This window comes from Chiloscyllium punctatum, chromosome 6 (genome assembly GCF_047496795.1).
Source record: "Chiloscyllium punctatum isolate Juve2018m chromosome 6, sChiPun1.3, whole genome shotgun sequence".
Taxonomy (NCBI): Eukaryota; Metazoa; Chordata; class Chondrichthyes; order Orectolobiformes; family Hemiscylliidae; genus Chiloscyllium; species Chiloscyllium punctatum.
Genome location: NC_092744.1, coordinates 79979564 through 80004395, shown reverse-complemented (window position 1 = coordinate 80004395; position 24832 = coordinate 79979564). Strand labels below are relative to the sequence as shown.

At 43.2% G+C, this 24832-nt stretch overlaps 1 protein-coding gene across 1 annotated transcript in view; it reads left to right on the top strand.

Annotated features, from left to right (window-relative positions):
- The window catches only part of ankmy1 (ankyrin repeat and MYND domain containing 1), a 95960-nt gene that overhangs the window by 17149 nt on the left and 53979 nt on the right, over window positions 1-24832 (top strand). The window contains exons 3-5 of the mRNA XM_072573064.1: window positions 4162-4631; window positions 11367-11583; window positions 15761-15925. Of these exons, the coding sequence (XP_072429165.1) occupies window positions 4162-4631; window positions 11367-11583; window positions 15761-15925 (852 nt within the window). The remainder of the gene's footprint in view (window positions 1-4161; window positions 4632-11366; window positions 11584-15760; window positions 15926-24832) is intronic.

Here is a 24832-nt window from a genome sequence, read left to right as displayed (position 1 = left end):
CATTCTAAATCAGGACACTGAGATCCTGTCGTGATTTGGGTTGTACACTGGAAGCGTGGTATTATTAGATTGACATTGATTGGGTGAGGTAATGTGTGCATTGTATTAAACACCATCACAGGGCAAGTTGAGAATTGAAGTCAATAAATTCACTCATTTCTGGTCTTCAAGACTCACCGCAAAAGTGATTCAATTGTTAAAGGCAAGCTACTGCTCCAACCTGGCCTGAGCAACCAGAGAATACCATGAAATAACGCTGCGTCACTGCTGCTTACATTCAGTCATGGAGTCATACAACACGGAATCAGACCCTTCGGTCCAACCAGTCCATGCCGACCAGAATCCCAAGCTAAACTAGTCCCAGCTGCCTGTGCTTGACCCATATCCTTCCACACATTTCTTATTTGTGTACTTATCCAAATGTCTTTTAAATGTTGTAACTGTACCTGCATCTACCACTTCCTCTGGAAGTTAATTCTACACAAACACCACACTCTACGTAAAAATGTTGCCCCTTGTGTCGTTTTTAAATCTTTTTCCTCTACAACTTAAAAATATGTCCCCTAGTTTTGAAATACACCACCCTAGGGCAAAGGCATCTCCCATTCACCTTATCTATGCCCCTCATGATTCCTCCATAAGGTCACCCTTTACCCTTCTACATGAGAGAAATCCCAGCCTATCCAGCCTCTCCTTATAACCCTCCATTCCCAGCAACATCCTGGAAAATCTCTTCTGGACCCTCTCCAGCTTAATAATATCCTCCCGATAACAGGGTGACCAGAACTAGACACAGTACTGCAGAAGACGTCTCGCTAACGTCTTGTACAACCTCAACAAGATGTCCCAACTTCGACACTCAAAGGTCTAAGCAATGGAAGCAAGCATGCTAGACACCTTCTTAATCTTTGAAAGAAATGTCTGTTACCTTTTCTCATTGAAGAGTGAGCCCTATTAGACCGTAGAGCCGCTCTCTCATCAGAGAGACAACTGGTGGTGGTCTAACCTGAGGGTCACTAAGCCTCAGGGAAGGGGAGAGGCTGAGAAGATGAGTCCTTCACAGCATCAACATACTAAATCTGTTAGTATTAATTTGCATCACAAACCAGCTATCCAGCCAACTAAGCTAACCAGCCTCATCTAATCTTATTGGTGTCTAAGTAAATGTGTGACTGTGAATGAGTTATCCATCATGGCACTTAGCCCATTGCTAGCCTGTACTGAGTTACCTCATTGTTGTTGTGGTGGGTGATTTTAACTTCCCATATATTGACTGGGACTCACTTTGTGATAGGGGCTTGTGTGGAACAGAATTTATAAGTTCCATTCAGGAGGGTTTCTTGACACAGTATGTAAACAGTCCAACCAGGGAAGGGGTTATACATGACCTGTTTTTGGGAAATGAGCCTGGCCAGGTGAGTGAAGTTTCAGTGGGGAAGCTTTTTGGGTATAGTGGCCATAATACTATGAGTTTTAAGTTACTCATGGATAGGGATAATGGCAGTCCTCAGGTGCAGGTGTTAAACTTGTGGAAGGCAACCTACAACAATATCAAGACAGGAACTGGAAAATGTTGATTAGAGGCTGCTGTTTGAGGGTAAATCCATATTAGATGTGGAGTCCTTCAAGCAGCAGTTGTTAAGAATTCAGGAGTGGCACGTTCCTGTGAGAATGAAGGATAGATGTGACAAGTTATGTGAACCTTGGATGACCAGGGATGTTATGACTTTGGTCAAAAAGCAAAAGGAAGCATATGTAAGGTCTAGGAGGATGGGAACTGACAAAGTCCTTGAAGTACATAAGGAAATTAGGAAAGAACTTAAAAAAGGAATTAGAAGGGCTAAAAGGGTTAATGAAAAGTCATTAACAAACAGGATTAAGGAGAATCCCAAGACTTTTTATACATATGTAGAAAGCAAGAGGGTAGGCAGGGAAGGGGTTGGCTCACTCAAGGACAAAGGAGGGAATGTATGTGTGAAGCCAGAAGAGGGAAGTGAGGTCATAAATGATATAAATGAATATCTTGTGTCGGTATTCACCACAGAGAAGGAATTGGTGGAGGATGGTTTCAGGGAAGCGAGTGTCAAGTAAGTTTCTGTTAAAAAAGAAGAGATGTTGTGTATCTTAAAAAGTATTCAGCAAAGTCTCCGGGTCCTGAAAGGATCTATCCCAGAATATTGAGGGAGGCAAGAACAAATTGCTGGAGCTTTAACAAACATCTTTGTATCCTCTTTTGGCCACAGGTGAGGTCCCAGAGGACTGGAAAGTAGCCAATGTGGTCCCATTGTTTAGGAAGGGTAGCAGGGATAATCCAGGAAATTACTGGCCTGTGAGCCTCACGTTGGTGGTAGGAAGATTATTGGAAAATATTCCCAGGGACAAGATCTAGACACTCTAAGACGTAAACTGACTTATTAGCGATAGACAGCCTGGTTTTGAGCAGAGGAGGTCGTGCTTCACTAACTTGATCGAGGTTTTTGAGGAGGTGATGAAGATGATTGATGAGGGAAAAGTGGTTGGTATTATGTACATGGATTTCATCAAAGTTTTTGACAAGGTCCCTCATGGCAGGCTGGTACAAAAGGTGAAGTCACATGGTATCAGAGGTGAGCTGGCAAGATGGATACAGAACTGGCTTAGTCATAGGAGACAGAGGGTAGCGGCAGAAGAACTTCTTTAGGAATGGAGGTTTGTGAATGGTGGTGATAATTGCTGGGCCCTCTGCTGTTCATGGTCTATATAAATGATTTGAAGGAAAACATGGCTGGTCTATTAGTAAGTTTGCAGACAATACAAAGATCGGTGGTGTTGTGGATAGTGAGAGGGATTGTCAGAGGATGCTGCAGAATATAGATTAATTGGAGGCATGTGCAGAAAAATGGCGGTGGAGTTTAATCCAGACAACTGTGAAGTGATGCATTTTGGAAGGTCAAGCACAGCTGGAAATTCTATAGTGAATGGCACCACCCTTTGGAGTATTGATATGCAGAGGAATCTGGGTGTGCAGGTCCACAGATCACTAAAGGTGGCAGCGCAGGTAAATAAGGTAGTTAAAATGGCTTATAGCATTGTAGCCTTCATGGAAGGGGCATTGAGTATAAGGATAGACAAGTTATGCTGCAGCTTTATAGAACATGGGTTAGGCCACACTTGCAATATTGTATACAGTTCTGGTCACCACACTATCAGAAGGATGTGAATGCTTTAGAGAGGCTACAGAAAAGCTTTACCAGGATGTTGCCTGGTATGGGGGATTTTAGTTATGAAGAAAAGTTGGATAGACTGGGTTTGCTTTCATTGGAATGCAGGAGGTTGAAGGGGCAGACTGATAGATGTTTATAAGATTGTGAATGGCATGGATAGAGTGGGTAGTATGAGATGTTTTTCCCAGGGTAGAGAAGTCAATGACTAGAGGACACGGGTTCAAGATGCGAGGTTCGGGTGTGGTGGTGGTTTGTGGTGGGGGGAGGGGGGATGGTGGGGAAGGTGATTAGGGGTGGGGAGAAGTTTAAAAGAGATGTGTGAGGCTAGTTTTTCACACAAAGGGCGGTTGAGATCCTGGAACATGCTGCCAGAGGAGGTGCTGAAAGCAGACACAATAGCAGCATTCAATAAGTATCTGGATGAATACTTGAATAGGAAGGGAATATAGGGATATGGATTCTGTAAGTGAAGAGAGTATCATATGGAAGGTCAAAATATGTTGGCACAGGCTTGGAGAGGCGAAAGTCATATTCCTGTGCTGTATTGTTCTTTGTTCCTTATATTCAACAGAATAGCGTAAAGGTGCTGCATTTGGCCTGCATGTCCTGGGCACTGAGCTGTGCGCAATGAAGGCTTCCATTACGGTTCACTATCTGAAAGACCCCATTCTCACTGAGATTCCAGTAAAGCCGCAAATGGGGAGCAGTAGGTGTAGCTGCATGGAAATTGACAGCCAGTGCACTTTGCTACGTGATGATAAATACACGGCTTCAAGTTTATTTTTCAACAAATGTCCTGATTTTAACAGTCAAGAGGTCCATTTCAGTATACTGTGCATTACCATTCTGCTCTGTATTCAGAATTGCAGAATGTATGACTGCGGAATTGGCCCATTTGCCCTAAGTTTTATTTTGTTTCTGTGCTGTCAGTAACCAGGAATCTTTCTTTCCCATTTAGGGGCTTTATAAAGCTGATGAGCGTTTTGGGCCTGGGGTATTGACCTATCCCAATGGCCGGCAGGATGTGGGCCTGTGGTACCGGAATCACCTCATCCGGCTTTGTACTGAAATTCCCGGAGCCACCACCATGAAGGATCACCCGCTTTACTATTCCAGCAAGGAAGAGCTTACCATCCCAGCGAGAACGTACAAGGAGAAGTATTTCTGGAGAGTCAATCCCGAGGAAGACCCCTTCTTTTACCCTTTCAAAGAACTGCTATTTGACGACAACTACACCCTGCCTGCAGAGATTGCGATTTATTCCACCGACGCTGACCACTTGCCCCTCACTCGCTCCTACACAAAGGAAGGTGACAGATATTTCTTCCAAAAAGAAGAGTTGGGAGATGAAGATGAGATTGTGAAGCTCCCCATCGTAAACCAGACTCCTTTGCTGGTTCAAATGCAAATACACATCTATAGACATAGGTATACATTTGTCAGTTATTCTGGGATGCTAACCATTTTGCAAATGTTGTGGCATAGGGTCATACAATGTGGAAACAGAACTTTCGGTCCAACCAATCCCCTGGTCATAATTCCAAACTGAACTAGTCCCACCTGCCTGTACTCGGCCCATATCCCTCCAAACATTTCTTATTCATGTACTTATCCAAATGTCTTTAAGGGTTGTCAGTGTACCCACACCCACCACTTCCGCTGGAAGTTCATTCCGCACACAAGCCACACTCGGTGTAAAAAGGTTGCCTCTCATGTCCTTTTTAAATCTTTCTCCTCTCACCTTACAGATTTGCCCCTCAGTCTTGCAATCTCCTACCGTAGGGAAAAGACACCTGTCATTCACCTAATCTGTACCCTTCATGATTTTACAAATCTCTATAAGGTCACCCCTCAACCTCCGACACTTGCATGAAGAGAAGTCGCAGTCTAACCAGCCTCTCCTATATACTTGTTTGTGCAAGGTATTTTTCTCCTTTCACATATGTAAGAGGCCAAAAGGTAAGTACTCTACTCTCAGGCTTCTGTCAATGCCCCTCACTGTGGCATGTGTGGAGAAAAGGTTTGAAAATGACTTGCCTGTGCAACTATCCCTTAGCCCATGCAATTCAAACCCATGCAAGTGACCACAAACTCTAAGCTAACACTTCAGTGCTGTGCTGAGGGAGTGCCATATCTATTAAACCCTCAGCTCTGTCAGATTAATGCAACAGAACCCAGTGGTACTATCTCAAGGAAGACACTTGGATGTCTTGAGGAGGTGAAAAATTTTATATTTTATTCATTCATGGGATGAGGGCATCACTGGCCAGTCTAGCATTTATTGCCTGGGGCAGGGGGAAGTTCAGAGCCAACCACTGTGCTGTGGGTCTAGAGATACATGCAGACCAGACCGGGTCAGGGTGGCAGTTTCCTTCCCTAATGGACATTAGTGAACCAGATGGGTTTTTCCAACCATCAACAATGTTTTCACGGTCATCATTAAACTCTTAATTCCAGATTTTAAAATTTTTATTGAATTCAAAATGTAACAGCTGCCACACCAGGATTCGAACCCAGGTCTCCAGAACATAACCTGGACCTCTGGATTAACAATGCAGCTCAGCCATTGTCCCCCCTCCTCTTCCTAAAAAAGGTGCTATGTAAGTGCAAAATCTCAATGTCCTTGAATACTTTTTTGCCTGACTTTGTTTTGACTAAGATTGTGTTGATGACACAAATGTCCAAACTTAGACAGATAAGCATGTCCATGTATATTTCTCATGAGTCTCCATTCACCCTTCTTGGTCTAACCCTAGTTAAAAAGTGTGGTGCTGGAAAAACACAGCTGGTCAGACAGTATCCGAAGAGCAGGACAGTCGACGTTTTGAGCATAAGCTCTTCATCAGGAATGTGCTTATGCCCCAAACGTCGACTCTCCTGCTCCTCAGATGCTGCCTGACCAGCTGTGCTTTTTCAGCACCACAATTTTTGACTCTGGTTTCCAGCATCTGAAGTCCTCACTCCTGTTTGGTCTAACCCTATCAGAGCATCTCTCTAGTCCCTTCTTCATGTTGATAGAGCTTCCCCCTGAATGCATCTGTACTAATTGCCTCAGCTATTCTTTATGGTAATAAGTCTGACATTCTAACCTTCCTCTGAGTATAGAATTGTACCTGGAATCCCTATTGGAATTTGTCAGTGACTGGCATATATTTAGGACTCAAATCTTGCCTTGTCTCATGGAAGCATCTTCTCTACCTCTACCCTGACAAATATTTGCCTCAGAGGTCTCTATTCGGTCACCCCTTAGTTTCTACCTTTTGAGTGAAAAAAGCTCCTCTGGTTAGGCCAAACCTCCCTAATAGAGTGGATTTGGAGGCATAGTGGCAACATCTCCAGAAGCCAGGCTAATGCTTTGGGTTGTGAGATCTATTCTACCCTACCGTGGTGCACAGTAAAACCTGGAATTAAAAGCTAGTCTAATGGTGACCATGCAGCCATTGTCAACTGATATTAAAAATCCATCTGGTTCACTCATGACCTTTTCCTGATCTGGCCTACATGTGACTGCAGACTCCGAGCAATGTGGTTAATATTTAATTGCCCCCTGAAACAAATCAAGTGACACAGTTCAAGAGCAATTGAGGATGGTCAACAAATACTGGTCTTGCCAGTTATGCCCACACCCCATGAAAAAGTTTAATAAAAATTCAGGATCTCTCAATTTTGGTGTAATCCAGTAGCACCTTTTTCCCATTCTTCTTTCTCCCTTTTATAATATGGAAACTAGAACTGTTCACCAGACTCAAAATCTGTCACACTTGAGGAAGTTAAGTGTAAGGGGCTGAATCCTTGCCTTGGCTTTGGGCAGTAGGAGCTGGGACTGTTTCAGTGACCCTAGTCTGAGGGACTTCATTGGAACTTTGGTTGGAATTCTCCCGAGTTGGCTTGTGGAGGGGTTGCCTATCTGACTGTGAGTGGCAGGCTGGCTTTCAAAGCAAGTGGGTAAATCAGAGGCCTTCCCAGGTTGCAAGGAGCAGACAGCTACAACTAATGGTCAATAGCTGAGAGGGGGTGGGGGCTCCATCACAAAGGTGCTCTGTAAGCCACTTCATAAAAAGGATAAGTGCATAAATGAGCGAGAGCTGCCAAGTTGAGTAAAAACTGTGTCTCCAGAGATGGGGCTATGCAACAAAATAAATCTCGCCTTGAGCTTATCTATCCCTTCCATAAGCTGATGACACCCCAATGTAGTGTACAGTCAATAATGAACCAGCATTTATTTTAGCCAAATGTGTCATCATACTTATTATGAAGAAACCACAACTGCTAGTTCAACCACAGCAAGATCTTATAAACATGATCATTCATTTATGGGTCTACCGTTCCGTTACTTATTGAATAGGTACTGGCCAACTCAACAGGAGATCTCACCTGCTCTTCACCGAAGTCGTGACCAGATTGTTTATGGCTTCCTTTCCAAGGGGAGATAGGACCTCAGTTCAACATCTCATCCAAAAGCCAGTGCCTCAATGCGGCCCTGTCTTGAGGTATCATCATTGACCTTTGTGCTCAAAAGCTCCAAGGTTGAGATCTAAAGATGTGGGGCCTTCAAAAACTGAAGAAGGCCAAAAGATACAAAGGAATTGAAGGGCTGGAAGCAGTTGTTGAAGCAGGGGCATGTGAGATTTTGGATATGGTTGCAGAAAAGGATTTGAATTTGGAGGTTCGTTGGATAAAGAGCAACTAGAATATTCTAGTTTTTTTCTCTGTCAAGTATAGTTGAGGGAGTTAGTGATGCAGTGATAATGTCACAGGATTACTAGTTGAGAGGCCTAGATTAATAATTAGAAGTCCATCAGCCTGGATTAATAATCCAGAAAAGGGAACATGGATCAAATTCCATCGTGGCAGTTGGTTAAATTTAAATTATTTTAATAACTCTGGATTAGAAATCTTGGTTCAGTAATGGCTACCACAACCATCAATTGGTTGTAAAAACCCCTTCAGAAAATTCAGAAAATCTAAGCATTGTATAACCAGAGACTCTATTTTATCAATTTTAATAGTAACATTTTCAAAAGACTCCAACTAAGGAGGACCAAGGAACTGATAAGGAAGTGAAGAATAGAATATGAATGCAATCCAGCAAAAATATATAAACAGTCTGTAAAAACTTCTATAGGTACTTAAAAAGGAAACGTTTGGCTAAAATGAATATTGATTAATTATAGGCAGAGGAAGGAGAGTTAGTAATGGGGAATGGAGAAATGACAGAAGAGCTAAATGATTACTCTGTGGCAGCTTTCACTGAGAAAGATACAGAACTAGAGATTCAAGTGGCTAAGGAGAAGGAGGAGTTGGAAGAACATTAGCATTAGTAAGAATGTACTGAAGAAACTAGTGTGATTGATAATCCCCAGGACCGGATGGTCTACATCCCAGAGTGTTGAAGGAGGTGGCTATGGCGATAGTCAGCACATTGGGAATTATCTTCCAAAACTCTGCAGTCTGTGGAATAATTCCTGCAGTTTGAAAGGTATCAAATGTTTAAGAAGGGAATGTGAGAGAAAACAGGGAACTACAGACTTGTTAGCCTTTGCATCAGCATGGAGAAAATCTATCCTAAAGAATGTGATAAATAGACAGTCTGTTTATTGATAATGATCTGATTGAACACAGTCAGCATGGATTTGCAAATGGGAAATCATGCTTGACAAAGTTGTTAAAGTTTTTATGAAGATATTACAAACAGAATTGATAAAAGAGAGTCAATGGATAAAGTATACATAGATGTTCAGAAGGCTTTCAATAGAGGTTCCCAGAGGAGGCTGATTAGAAATGTTAAAAGACTGGTAACGTACTGGCATGGATGAATGATTGGTTACAGACAGAAAACAGAGCAGAAGTGAATGTGTTCTTCCTGCATGGGAAGGCTGTGACTAGAGGGGTACCATGAGGATCAGTACTTGGGCTCCACCTCTTCACAACACTTAACAATGATTTGAGGGTAAGGACCAAGTGTGATATTTACAAATTTGCAATGATGCACAACTGTAGGAATGTTTTGTGAGGAAAATGTAAAACAGTTTCAAGAACGTTTGAACAGGCTTGGTCAATGGGTAAGAGCACAGTAGATGGCAGAGAGAGATTGAATGGAAGACTGGAGTGTGTGACCTTAACTGCAGCTGCTAATTGTTGGTAATGGTTATGATGAAGTTGGCATTGAGGTGTGGTGGATTTTCAAAGGATGGGAGGTAATTAACAGTAGAAAGGACAGGAAGTCCAGCAGCCAAGTTACCCTTGATGGGGTGATTAAGAGCAGGTGAATAATGGCATAGAGACCTCATGAAGTACCAGGTCCCCAGCTGAAATACAGAAGGAAATGCAGTCAGATTCACCACCTCTGCTGACACTGAGCGAGTAAGAGTATAAGGATTCGGGGAAAAACTGCAGCTGTAGGAGAGACCAGAGACTGGAGCAGGAACTAGGGACCAGATGGAGTCTGGGGACTGGGGCAGAGACTAGGGACTGGAGGGAAACTGCAATCAGAGAGAAAATGGGGACCAGAGAACAGGCTGAGACATGTGTGAGAGGCTGGACTAGGGAGAGAATGAGAATCAAGGAGGTGTCTGAGGAGAGAACAGATCATGAGAAAGAGACTGGAGATGAGCAAGAGAGAGTAGAGACAAAGGAGAGACTGGACTTGAGTGAGAGGATTGAGTCTGGGAGAGGGATTGGGCTCCAGAGAGAGGGAAACCAGAGATAGGCCAGCAGGGAGAGAAAAGACCAGAGACAGAAATATAAAGGAGACAGAAAGTCTGGGGACCTATGGAGAAATCAGAGACTGGGGGAGAAACTAGCGACTAGGGGAAGAAAGGACACCAAAGAAGAGATTGTGGATTGGGGAAGAGACCAGAAGGAGAGACTTGTGACCAGACAGAGAGAGCGAGCGAGCGAGACTGGGCAACAGGGAAGAGATCATGAGCGAGACTGAGGACTGGGGGAAAAGTTGGAAATGGAGAGAAACTGGGGCAGCCTTTGGAGAATGTTGTCACCTAACTATAATTAATATATTGAGTGAATGTTGTGATACGGCTCCCCTAGAATCACAATGCTGTTATATGCTGTCTGCACTGTGATTATATGGTGAACAGAATCTGGTTCACATGGGGCACACAGGACACTGGAGGGTATAGTGCACGTGTCCCTGCCAATGGTTGGCTGTGGCAGATAAAGAACAGAAGGCATGGGTAGCCCAACAACAAGATGCCCCCGTTTGGGGGGATGTGGGAGGACTGGGGATGATACCAACTGGTATCGTATCTTGGGAATGAAATGGGAGTGGGATATTAGTGAAGAATGGATTAGAGGATGGAGGTGGCAAAGGAAAAAATGATGGGATGAAGATACTATGAGAGGAATCCGATGCTGTATTTATTCTAATGAACCTGTTTGATGATGTTATTACACACCTCTGGAGCAAGTGGGATTTGAACACGAACTTCCTAGCTTAGAAGTACTGACACTAACGTTGCTCCAGAAAGGGCCCCAATACAATGGAATAGTCTGAGACAATGTTGGCATGGAATGAATGAAATGGCGTTAGGTGAGCATTAAGAGATACAAGTTGTAACAGAGAAGCTAATTCCATTGCTAGTATTTTGTAGGCCCCTGCTAGTAATAAACTTAAAATGGAATGCTGTCAATGCTGAAATTCTGTAAGCAAAAGAGAAAATTAGAGAAATACAGAAAAAGTTAATGTTTCAGCCCATGTGACACAGACACAAGTTATTACTGGGAGAGATGTCTGGAAGTTTATTAACAACTAATCATGCTCACTGATATGACATCTCAGATTTCCATGTAGTCTGCGTCTTATTCTTACTTAATTACAATGACATTATATGTAGTTGACTGCCTCAGATTGACTCATTGCTCACTTACTTAAATCTACAAAGAGTAAAATGGGGATATTTTATATACTGTAGAGTTACACATCATGATGTTGTCTAACTATCTTAAAGGTCTAGTGCCGTTCTGAGATCTGTGTGACAATACGACAAGCTGACATATTCACTCATGTTTCTCTGAGTATGAGTAGTGGACATCACATGATGCAACCTCCAGCTACATCTAATCAGAGACATGTACACGCAGAGTTGGCAACCCTCAGTTCAATGCACACTGCATTAACATGGTGTCACATTCCCTTCCCTGTAGGCACGCTGAGGCAATGCTCTCCTGGGATGTCGCTGCTGTCATTGCAGGAAATCGTGAGGGCTTTGGTCCAAGGGGGCCTCTGGAATGCAGTTCCGAGCAACTTATCACTGAAGCTGGAGAGGGAAACCAAGAGACCGTGCTTAAAATTCTCAAAACGAACTTAGTGAGTGCAGATGTGGCAGATGTCAATGGACACTTCTCACTGATTGGTGCTGCAGTAAGTATCATTCCTTTGTCAGGGCTCTCTCTGGAGTGTCTATGAGGAATTGTCCTGTGGTAAAGTGAACAAACCATCTGTAAGGGGTTCACTCTCAGGAATGACCCCATAAACTTAGGGGGGTTCCCACCCTCCTAGCCAGGGAGCTCTTGATCTCAGTGAGACCAGGTTGACATATCATTGTACAATAGAGACTGAGGTAGCATTTTTGATATATCTCACAGAGGTATGTAGCCCTCCACAGCAACCGTTTCTGACCTATTTAGGCCTCCATAAATAGACATAAACCCCGAGACACAGCTACCTATTAAGAGAAGATGCTCCTATATCCTACTTTGATAATGATTATAAACAAACAATAAACTGGCTGGGTCAGTGGGTCAGACACTGTCCTTTCACACTCTGGGACTGACTGGGAGACTGGGTCAGACACTGTCCTTTCACACTCTGGGACTGATTGGGACAGTGGGTCAGACAATGTCCTTTCACACTCTGGGACTGGCTGGGACAGTGGGTCAGACACTGTCCTTTCACACTCTGGGACTGACTGGGAGAGTGGGTCAGACACTGTCCTTTCACACTCTGGGACTGATTGGGACAGTAGGTCAGACACTGTCCTTTCACACTCTCGGACTGACTGGGACAGTGGGTCAGACACTGTCCTTTCACACTCTGGGACTGACTGGGACAGTGGGTCAGACACTGTCCTTTCACACTCTGGGACTGACTGGGAGACTGGGTCAGACACTGTCCTTTCACACTCTGGGACTGACTGGGACAGTGGGTCAGACACTGTCCTTTCACACTCTGGGACTGACTGGGACAGTGGGTCAGACACTGTCCTTTCACACTCTCGGACTGACTGGGACAGTGGGTCAGACACTGTCCTTTCACACTCTGGGACTGACTGGGACAGTGGGTCAGACACTGTCCTTTCACACTCTGGGACTGACTGGGACAGTGGGTCAGACACTCCTTTCTCACTCTGGGACTGACTGGGACAGTGGGTCAGACACTGTCCTTTCTCACTCTTGGATTGGTCAGAGTTTTTGATTGACTCCAAACTGCATGGATTGAGAACAGTAAGCCTAGTATCTGTTGCCCATTCCAATTGTCCTTGGGCCAAATGGCTTGTTAGGCCATCTCAGAGGGCAGTTGAAAGTCAACCACATTGCAGTGGGTCTGGAGTCACATGTGGGCCAGTCAAAATAAGATTTCCCTCCACAAAAGGCATTTGTGAACCAAGTGTTTTTTTTTTCCCAGACAATCAATGATCATAGTCATCATTACTGAGACCGGCTTTCAATTCCAGATCTGCTAACTGAATTGAAATCTTCCCAGTCAATATATTTAGATTTGAACATATTTCCAGTGCATAAGCCTGGGCCTCTGAGTTCCCAGGCAAATGCTGTGTGGGAGGGTACCGAGAGAAGGCGGGATGAACAGGAATGGGGTGCACGATGAAACAAAACAAACTGGGGAAATGTGGTAAAAAGCAATACATATGGGAGCTGACTACAGAAGGACATATACTTAAAACAGGGCAGGCAGATGAGATTCAATGGGGTGGCATGTTGGCTCAGTGGTTAGCACTACAGCCTCACAGCACCAGGGCCTGGGTTCGATTCCAGCCTCGGGCAACTGTCTATGTGGAGGTTGCACATTCTCCCCGTGTCTGAATGGGTTTCCTCTGGGTGCTGCGGTTTCCTCCCACAATCCAAAGATGTGCAGGTCAGGTGAATTGGCCATGCTAAATTGCCCATAGTGTTAGGTGCATTAGTCAGAGGGAAATGAGTCTGGGTGGGTTACTGTTCGGAGGGTCAGTGTGGACTTGTTGGGCCAAATGGCCTGTTTCCACACTGTAGGGAATCTAATCTAATGTGGGAATGTATGAGAGATGCATTTTGGATGGGAGAATGAGGAAAGACAATATATGAATGAAATAGTGTGATGCTAAATGTTGTCATCAAACCAAGACACCTTGGGTGTCTGTCCCCAAATACTTGTACATCGTAGAACTAGTTGAAAAGGCTTTTAGGAAAGGCCTACCTCCTCGGTTTTATTAATGGAGACCTGAATACAAAAACAAACAAAAGGTTATATCTGGGCAATAGAACATATACACACCCCAGATTGAGTGCTGTCTTCAGTGGTGGTCAGAAACCTCATTCCAAGAAGGTCACAAGGCATTGGAAAGAGCAGAAGAGATCTATTGAAAGGCACCAAGTATAACGGACTTTGAAGACAGGACCTGGGTAGTAGTTTAGCACGGCTGCTTCACAGCACCAGGGACCTGGGTTCAATTCCACTCTCCGTTGACTGTCTGTGTGGAGTTTACACATTCTCCCCGTGTCTGCATGGGTTTCCTCCCACAAACCAAAGATGTGAAGGTTGGGTGGATTGGCCACGCTAAATTGCCCATAGTGTCCATGAATAGGTGGATTAGCCATAGGAAATGCAGAATTAAAGGGAAGAGTCTAGGTGTGATGCTGTTTAGAAGGTTGGTGTGGACATAATGGGCTGAATGGCCTGCTTCTGTACTGTAGGGATTCTGTGATTACCTGGAAAGGGAAGAGAGGCTAAATTATTTATCCTTTGCACAGGGGTGATTAGCAGAGATTTAATTAAGGTATTTAAAATCAAGAAGCGTTTTGATAGAGTAAATAAGGAGGAACTGTTTCCCAATTCAGAAGTGTTGGTGACAATGTGCAAAGTCAAAAGAACCAGTGGCAATATGTTTATGACCAGATGAGGAGGTGAAATTGGCTCCCCTTTTTTCTAATCCCCTCTTTGTCAGTCACAATAAAAACATGTATTTCTTTTTTTTTAGCACACAGCTGCCACTCTTTAGTTAAACTTAATTAGCCAGAGGAAAATGAAGGACCCAAAAGATGGGTTTTCTAAAGTGGAAAGATGAGGAATTTTATTATCTATTAATTCTGAAAGTATAATCAAACCATAGTCTCAAACAATGCACACAAACATAGGTAATAGTTAAAAAGGAAAAGGTATATGGTGGCTCAGTGGTTAGCACTGCTATCTCATAGCTCCAGGCACCTGGATTCAATTCCAGCCTTGGGCAACTGTCTGTGTGGAGTTTGCACATTCTCCCTGTGTTTGCGTGGGCCTCCTCAGGGTGCTCCAGTTTCCTTCCACAGTCCTAAGATGTGCAGGTTAGGTGAACTGGCACTGCTAAATTGTCCATAATGTTCAGGGTTGTGTAGGTTAGCTGCATTGGTCAGGGGAAAGGATAATAAGATGGGGGAATGGGTCTGGGTGGGTTGCTCTTTGGAGGGTTGGTGTGGTCTTGTTGGGCCGAAGGGTCTGTTTCCACACTGTAGGGATTTTATGATTATAGGTAGGAAAAATAGGTCAGGTCTTCAGACTTGTCTGATTTTAAATTAGAAGCCGATTGTTTAATAGTTGACTTGGATTCTTCAGCAGCTGCTAAGTTTGTCGACAACCTTGAGTTGTCAGTGAATGCTGGATTGTGAGAGACAGGCAGAAGAGAAGTTTGCAGTGTCCTTGCTGTTATCAGTTCATATTTATTTCTGTGTCTGCTTTTCTACTCAAAGCAGTTGTTGATATAGTTCCATTGATAGTTCCTGAGTCTGCTCCATTGTCTTTACAAGTTGACAGTTGTGGACAGTCCTTTGATGCTCATCACCGCAATATAAATTAAATTACAGATGGAAATTCTTTCATTGCTGATTTAAAGAGATTGGTTTTCTTCATCCCATGTGTGTTCTCAGGACTTACCTCAATTTGCGGTCGAGTTAGCCATTTTATTTCAGTATTTGCCGCTTTTGAAAACCAGGTTTAGTCTATAAAATCATATGATTTGTATCAGAAACTTGAACATCAATTGTTCATGTTTACTATCATCATAGCAGTAAGAGGAAATAATTTTTTCACATAATAGATTGTTGTGATCTGGAACAAACTGCCTGTTAGGATGGTGGAAGTAGGTGATTCACAAAAGAGAACAGGAAGAAATACACAAAGTTAAAAAATAAAGTGGCAAGCCATTCACAAAGAGTAACAACGTGGGATTAATTGGTTACGCCAATGAGCCAACGCAGACATGATGGGCCCTTCTGTTCAGTGTATGCTCTGATTCTGTCATTGCATGTTCATCCCACCTCATCTAATGCAAAATTGAAACAATGTTTTGCAGGCTGTCTGCAATGACTCGATCATCAACCTGCTGCTTGATAATGGAGCCAATGTGAATAAGCTGAACAACGAGGGTATATCTGCGCTCAACTACAGCTGTATACATTACTATCCTTCAGGCTGCTTTCTTCACAATGAGATCTACAAAGTCACAAACAAAAAAGAGGTTTGTTTCACTTGAAGCCAGCACTGGATGGGAAGAAAACTCCCTGAGTCCGGTTGCCTTTTGGTAAGACGATATGCAACTCAGTGGCTAGCACTGCTGCCTCACAGCGCCAGGGACCCAGGTTCAATTCGAGTCTCAGGTGACTGTCTGTATGGAGTTTGCACCTTCTCCCCGTGTCTGCGTGGGTTTCCTTCGGGTGCTGCAGTTTTCTCCCACAGTCCAAAGATGTACAGGTTAGCTGAATTGCCATGCTAAATTGCCCATAGTGTTCAGGGATGTGTAGGTTAGGTGCATTAATTAGGGATAAATGTAGAGTAATAGGGTCTGGGTGACATACTCTTTGGAGGGTTGGTGTGGACTTGTTGGGCTGAATAGCCTGTTTCTGCACTGGAGAGGTTCTAAAAAAATAACAGTTGTGGACTTATTGGGCCAAATGTTCTGTTGCCACTCTGTAGGAATTCTGTGATTCCATGAAAAGGTAGAGGGACAGAATGGCTGATATGTTTCCTATCCTCATTCTCCTGCATTTTCTCCCTAAAGCTTGATCCACTTACTAATCTATCTACCTCTGTCTTAAGTACATTAAATGACTTGGCTTCCACAGCCTTCTGCAGCCATGAGTTTCACAGATTAACCACCCTCTGACTGAAGACATTCCTCCTCATCTCAGTCCTAAATCCCTTTACCTCAATCATTCGGGTAATCCTGACAGTGTGCTGTCAACATTACCTTCAAGGTCTGAAACCACCTTTCCAACACTCCTAGTTTTACTTTAAACAATGACTTTTGGGAATAGTTGTTGGCCTCTTGAATTTTCACAGATTACTGCACGGGATAAATCTTTTCTGTGTTGCTGGTTTAAATTAAGCTGGGTGGGAGGTAGTTTACCTTGTGTCATAACATTCTGGGGGCTCGTTGTCGGGATTTGAACAGTTTGGGGGCTTTCGTCCGAGATTTGAACTGCTTTAGACAGATTTAAATAGATTTGGGGGTACGAAAAATCCCAGCAGATATAAGCACTTGCTAGTTAGTGTCGTGGATCTTTAAGTAAAACGTAAGTGAGACAATTTGTTTAATTTTGGTGACTTATGATTGATTCAATTAAAAGTGAGAGAAGTGGCTCTTAAAATTGCTAAAGAGGTCCTGGGATTTGAACATGATTCTCAAACTTGCCAAGAAAATTTAGAAGGAATGAAAAAGGCCATACTTTTAGAATTAGCAAATAAATTAGATTAGGAAAAAACCAAGGACAAAAGTAAAACTGAAATTGTAAGGGAGTTACTCAAACATTTAGGTGTGTCAGAGAAACAGACAAGTGCAGTGGAGGTAGAGAAACTTAAATTACAATTGAGGAAAATGGAGTTAGAAGATAAACAGAGAGAGAGAGAAAGGGAAAGAGAAGGTTCTTAGCTGAGCAAAAAGAGAGAGAATTTGAACTTGAGAAGTTGCAACGTAGTCAGTAAAGTCAAGTTAACAGGATGGAGATTAAAGGAGAAGGTAGTGATATATACAAACATGTCAAAACTCTGCCACAATCTGATGAGAAAGATGTTGAAGCCTTCTTTATGTCATTTGAAAAATTGGCTTGGCAGATGGAGTGGTCTGAGGATTTATGGGTTATGCTAGTTCAGACCAAACTGGTAGGCAGAGCTAGTGAGGTATTTGCCACACTGTCAGATGAGGGGTCAAGAGATTATGAAGAGGTTAAACAGGCTATTTTAAGTGCACATGAATTGGCGCATATAGACAGCGGTTCAGAAACACAAAGAAGGAACCAGGTCAGACTTATGTTGAGTTCGAAAGAACTAAACATAGTCATTTTGATAGATATGCTTTAAAAATAGATAGGACCTTTGAGGCTTTACGAGAGATTATTCTGCTGGAGGAGTTTAAAAACTCACTTTCAGAGGTAGTAAGAATTCACATGGAGGAACGAAAGTTCAGGAAGTGAGAAGTGCAGCAGAATTAGCAGATGAGTACAGTGGTGTATAAGACAAGCTTCCGGCCAGAATTTCATCCTGTGAGGGATAGACATTGGGAAAAGAGAAGATTCTACACTACTAAACCAAGAGTAGAGAGCACTGGGAAGATTTTACCGCAGGTTAAAGAAGCCCAAGAGGGTGGACAGGAGGTGAAAGGCCTCAGGTGTTTTCACTGTAGTGGAGTGGGACACAGAATTATAGTACCGGTGGTTTCAGAAGGGCACTGAGAAAAAGTATTTTCACTGCTAGAAGGTGGGACAGGTAAAGTCACAGTGCTAGTTGTTAAAGAAAGGTGCTGTGGGAAAAGATGAGGTAAAAGAAGCTAAGTCAGTGGCATTGGTGAAGGTAGTAGAGGAGACCCCAAGAAGAGCCGAGGAGCTGCAGGAGAGTGCACAGCCGAGGCAGGGGCAGGGTATGGAGTTAGTACCTGATCTCTACAAAGAATTTGTCTCTGTGGGTAAAGTTTACTCAGAAAGAACAGGGGAGAAGGACAAGGAGTTATCATTTTGAGAGATACAGGATCTAACCAGTCGCTGATAGTAAGGGATGAGTGAGTTTACACTCTTTCTGTTACCTGAGAGTGTGGTAATTTGTGGGATAGATGGACAGAAATTTAACATCCCCCTATGTAAGATCAGGTTGGAGTGCCAACTCAAGACTGGGGAAGTTACAGTGGGAGTGATTGACCGAGTGTCAATTCCAGGAATTCAATTTGTTCTTGGGAATGATTTGGCAGGATCCAAGGTGGGAGTGACACCCCATGTTGGGGAGAAGCCCAAGGAAGACCAAAAAACTGAGGAGTTAAAACAGAAATATTCTGCTATTTTTCCCAGACTGTGTGGTAACCAGATCCCACAGCATGAAGCGAAAAGTAAAGAGAAAGATGAAGGAGTTGAGGTTCAGTTAGTGGACACCATGTTTGACACAATGGTGCAGAATAACCTGAACAGGCAGAGGGTCAGATAGAAGTATTTCCTCCTGAAAGGCTAAGAGACTTGCAACAGCACGACAAGACAATAAAAGATATGCATTCCTGATCAAGGGCTTTTGCCCGAAACGTCGATTTCGAAGCTCCTCGGATACTGCCTGAACTGCTGTGCTCTTCCAGCACCACTAATCCAGAATCTGGTTTCCAGCATCTGCAGTCATTGTTTTTACCCCAATAAAAGATATACATGTGGATGCACACTCTGAAAAGGAGGCAGAGAATATTCCTGAAATTTTTATCTGAAAATTTTCATCTGGATTCTTTTTTTAGTTATTATGTGAAAGATAGAATCCTAAGATGGAAGTGGAGACCACAGCAGGTTAGAACAAAGGAGAAATGAGCTGAAGTGCACCAGATTGCGATGCTGGTAGTGTACAGATAGGAAGTGTTACAGGTAGTACATGGACTTACCTGTCAGAGATCACTTAGGGGTACGAAAGACTCAGGTTAAGGTGCAAAAACATTTTTATTGGCCTGGAATGCACAAGGATGTGGTTAACGTTTGCCGTACGTGTCAGACATGCCAAATGGTAGGTAAGTCTCAGGCGGTAATAAAACCAGCACTACACAATGCTCACATTTGAAGAACCTTTCACGAGGGTTATAATTGATTGCGTAGGGTCCCCTCTGGAGAACTAAAATTGAGAACCTGTACTTGTTAACCATAATGGATATGTCTATTAGATTTCCGGAAGCAATTCCATTACAGAGTATCAAGGCAAAAAGGGTAATAGAGGAGTTAGTAGCTTTCTTCACACGGTATGGGCTACCCAGAGAGATTCCGTCAGACCAAAGGTCAAATTTTACTGCTAGGCTGTTTAAGGAGGTTATGGATAGCTTAGATGTACAGGTACAGCACTTTAAATCCAGTGCATGTAATCCTGAATCCTGTATGAGCCCCAAAACTGTTACGACATGGCGTAAACTATCCTACTTAATTTAAACTAGCAACAGTGAAAGGATTTATCCTGTGCAGTAATCTGTGAAAATTCGAGAGGCCAAGAACTATTTAAAGTAAAAATTAACAACTTTATTTCTTTAAGTCGTTAACTAACAATTATTTACAACTCCTTCCTCTAACCTATCTTTTACCTTTCCCTCTACAATACTAGTCTGATAAAATCCCTGAGTAAGATTTACCAAAAATCAAACTTCAAAAGCAGGCAGCTGTCAAATCTTCCCTTCATATCTTCCTCTGTAAATTTTTTTCTGCTTAGGGATTTCTGCTTCACGGGTCTTTGATAGATAAAGGTACCTTTAAGAGAGCTGTGTTTCGGGCAGTCTGTACATGCTGGTGGCTTAGCAATTCTCCCCCAACTGTTCAGTTTTTTTTGGTTTTATATCCCAAAGCATCGGATTGTTTCATTGGTGTTAATGTTGTCAAAATACCAACTTCAATCTTGTTTGGAGTTTGGTATCTTGGGGTATAATTTAAACTGATTAGTCAAATTCAAACTTGTTTTTTTTTTCTCCAGGCAACCCAGCTAATCTAGCTGTTTGACCAACTGTTACATTTTAAATTTTTCAGTACTCTCTGCAACTCTCTAAAAGGTACAGTCCACCCACATCTGCATAACATCAGTTATCTCCTTCAGAACCCTGAGGTGTTGGTCCAGGTGATTTATTCACCTTCAGACCTTTCAGCTTCCCAGCACCATCTCCTTAGTGATGATCACTATACTCACCAGTGCCCCTGAAACTCTTGATGATCTGGTATGCTGCTGGTGTCTTCTACCATGAAGACTAGTGCAAAGTAGCTATTCAGTTCCTCTGCCATTTCTTTGTTCCCCATTACTACTTCAGCAGCCTCATTTTCCAGTGGTCCAATGTTTAAGTGCCAATCCCTTTCTCACTACGTCTCTGTCATACCCACAACATTATACCTGTCAGTTTTGATCTGCACTGCAAGCTCTCATTTTACCTTGTTTCATATACTACATGCATTTAAGTACAACACCCTCAGTCCTGCATTGACTGCTCCCCTTCACATAGTTGTCCCCTCATCTGCTGTGCTTAAAGTTAGATTCCTGACCCTTTCCACACTCTCTGTCTTATTACTTGCTCTGGAAGCTTTAACAACCTTTCCTGAGCCCTCCCCACATTTAACTTTTTTCCATAATTTTCCGTGCAATGGAAACCACATTCTTCCCCTACAATTGAGTTTAAAGGCCCATCCACAGCCCGATTTATACAGTTCACCAGGAGTCCAGTTCCAGCATGATTCAGGTGGAGACCATCCCATCAGAACAGTTCCCCCCTTCCACAGTACTGGTGTTACTGTCCCATGAACTCAAAACCTGTTTCTCCCCCACCAATCTTAGAGCCACACGTTTGCCTTTTTGATCTTGTTGGCTGTGTCCCAATTAGCTCGTGGCTCAGGTAGTAATCTAGAGATGATTACTTTTTTGGTTCAGCCCCGAGCTGCTCATATTCCCTCAGCAGAACCTCGTTCCTCTTTCTGCCTATTTCATTGCAACCAATGTAGTCCATGACAATTGGATCTTTCTCCTCCCACTCCAAGTTCCTTTACAGTCCAGGTGAGACATCGTGAACCTGGGCACCAGGCAGGCCACACAGCCTTCAGGATTCTGCATCCTGGCCACAGAGAACAGTGTCTATTTCCCTGACTTTACTATCCCTAATTACAACTACCTTTCTCTTTTTTCCTCCTGTCTTGACTGCAACTCAGTGCTATGGACAGTTTCCCATCTTCCCTATAGCCTCGACTCTCGTTGACATAGGAAGCAAGAATGTCAAACCTGTTCGACAAGCTCAAAGGCTGAGGTTCCTTCAGCACTACCTCCTAGATCCCTCTGCCTGCCTCACTCATAGTCTGTTCCTGACCACTGACCAAATGCAAATCTAAGGGATGGGACTGCCTCCTGAAACTATTCCCCCTCCATGATGTGTCAGTGTTTGAAGCTCAGACTTCAGCTCACCAACTCTGAACTGGAGTCCCTCAACCAACCAGGCGTTGCTATAGATATGGTCACAATGAACGACAATGGGATCCACCAGCTCCCACACCTGAAGCCTGCCCCAGTATTTCGATTTTATTTAATCAATTCTTAATTTGTGTTTTTGTCTGAAATTCCTACTGGTATTTTAGTTTGTAGCCTGTAAATATTCCCCCATTTAACATTAATATGAAAATAACCTATAACACATTGTCAAATTCGCGATTATTGCCAACCAATGAACTTACCGTTTTCCAGTGATGTCACTCTTTCTTCTGACCCTGGGCTTCATTTTATTCTGTTCAAAAAGGACCATATAAACTATGAGCCAAAAAGCAAGCAAAAAAACTCCTTTTCATCTCTGCCCGAATTCCCGGCTGCCTCCAGAACCCTGAACTACATATACTCTCGGGCTGCGGTCTCACATTTGGGTAATTATTCAAAATGGGTCTGCTTTCAGTTGAGTGAGGTGTCCAAGTTCTGTTTAATGTCATTGATAGAGTTATATTAAGTGGATGCGGAAGCAGTTCCAAGCAGTGGTTCCAGGGATGAGGAGCTTCAGTTAAAAGGATTGATTGAAGAAGCTAGGACTGTTCTCTTTGGACATGACAAGGGATATTACAGAAGAGGAGTTGCTGAATGTCTCGAAATGCATAAAGGTGGATAAATCCCCAGGACCTGATCAGGTGTACCCGAGAACTCTGTGTGGGAAGCTAGGGAAATGATTGCTGGGCCCCTTGCTGAGATATTTGTATCATCGATAGTCACAGGTGAGATGCCAGAAGACTAGAGGTTGGCTAACATGGTGCCACTATTTAAGAAAGGTGGTAAAGAAAAGCCGAGGAACTGGAAACTGGTGAGCCTGACATTGGTGGTGGGCAAGTTGTGGGAGGCAATCCTGAGGGACAGGGTGCACATGTATTTGGAAAGGCAAGGACTGATTAGGGATAGTCAACATGGCTTGTGCATGGGAAATCATGTTTCTCGAACTTGAATGAGTTTTTTGAAGAAGTAACGAAGAGGATTGATGAGGGCAGAGTGGTGGGTGTAAACTATATAAACATAGTTCAGCGATCAACAAGATTTACAAGGATGTTGCCAGGGTTGTATGATTTGAGCTATAAGGAGAGGTTGAATAGACTGGTTGTTTTCCCTGGAGAGTCAGAGAAATTCGAGGCAGAGACGAAAAGGAGTTTTTTGTTTGCTTTTTGATTCATAGTTTGTAAGTCCTTTTTTAACAGGATAAGACGAAGCCCAGGATCAGAAGACAGAGTGACATCACAGGAAAACTGTAAATTCATTGGTTGGAATTTGACAATCTGTTATGGGTTATTTTCAGATTAAAGTTAAATGGGGGGAATATGTGCAGGCTACAAACTAAAAGACCAGTTGAAATTTCAGACAAAAACACAAATTAAGAATTGATTAAATGAAATCGAAATTAGCAGTTTATAAAATCATGAGGGACATAGATAGAATAAATAGACAAGATTTTTTTTCCCTGGTGTGGGGTAATCCAGAACTAGAAGGCATAGGTTTAAGGTGAGAGGGGAAAGATATAAAAGAGACCTAAAGGGCAACTTTTTCGCACAGAGGGTGGTACGTGTGTGGAATGAGCTGCCAGAGGATGTGGTGGAGGCTAGTACAATGACAACATTTAAAAGGCATTTGGATGGGTATACGAATAGGACGGGTTTGGAGGGATATGAGCCGGGTGCTGGCACATGGGACTAGATTAGGTTGGGACATCTGGTTGGCGTGGACAAAGGGTCTCTTTCCGTGCTGTATATCTCTGTGACTCTATGACCTGGTGGAGGTTTTCAAAATCATAAGTCATCTGGACAGAGAGAAACTGTTTCCACTTGTAAAAGGGAAAAGGGAGTATTGACTTAAAGTGATCAGTAGAAGAACCAAGGGTAATGTGAGAAAAATCTTTTACATACAGCAAGCAGTTTGGGTCTGGAATGCACGGCCTGGAATCTGTACAAGGTGGGTTCAAGTGAGGCATTCAAGAAGGTACTGGATGGTTATTTGGACAAAAACAACGTGAATAACAGAAGATTAGCACTAGGTAATAATGCTTATTTAACGAATCAGTGCAAGCACAGTGGCCTGAATGGCTTCCTTCTGCCCTGGGACAATTCTATGACTTCACCAAAAAGACAGTGGGGATTTGGAACTTGCCAGCAGGAAATGGTGGAAGTGAATAATTTGTCTTGACTTGATTTGAATCAGCCTTATTGTCACGTGTACTGGAATGAGCACCGTGAAAAGCTTATACGTCACCACTTACGGTGCCAGCTTAGGTGCCTTGGTACAGCTTCTGTAGTTACAGGATTAATTCCAGTGTGTCACTAACACACGGCATCATCTTAGGTGCAGAGAATCTGGGTACAGTCCTTAGGTACAGAATAGAGAAATTAATAAAAATAATTTGCCAGTATTTGGTGGATTACTGGACTGGCCAATGAGACAGCAGGGATTAGAGAGTTTCAGCAATTGATGTAAACAGGAGAGCAATGGATTGTACCCTTCCACCATCAATCATGGCCACCCCCCCAATGATGCCAGGCTCCATCTTCCCAGTTGAGCTAAGGATACCTCTCAATGCCACTACAGCCTTGTTGGCATTGGTGGTCCACCATCTTGTTTTTCAAGAAAGATGGAAGTTTTTCGGTCAGTGTAATCTTTTTGAGTGATGTTCCTAGCATAGCTGACAGTATGTGCAAGCTGGGAGTTTTGGGGACAAGGCTTGAGAAAATGCTGGGTGTGTGAGTGTGAAATGAAGTGTATGAGCTCCGGATTCATAGAGAGATTTCCTTTTCCCTATTCTTTCACAGGACCTGGACATTGCTGGCGAATCATTTGTTTTCCATCCCTAATTGCTGTCTGAAATCAGCAGCTTGTGAGGCCACATCAGAGGCTAGTTGAGAGGCAGCGAGGCTGATGGGTCTGGGTCATGTATAGGTCAGATCAGGGA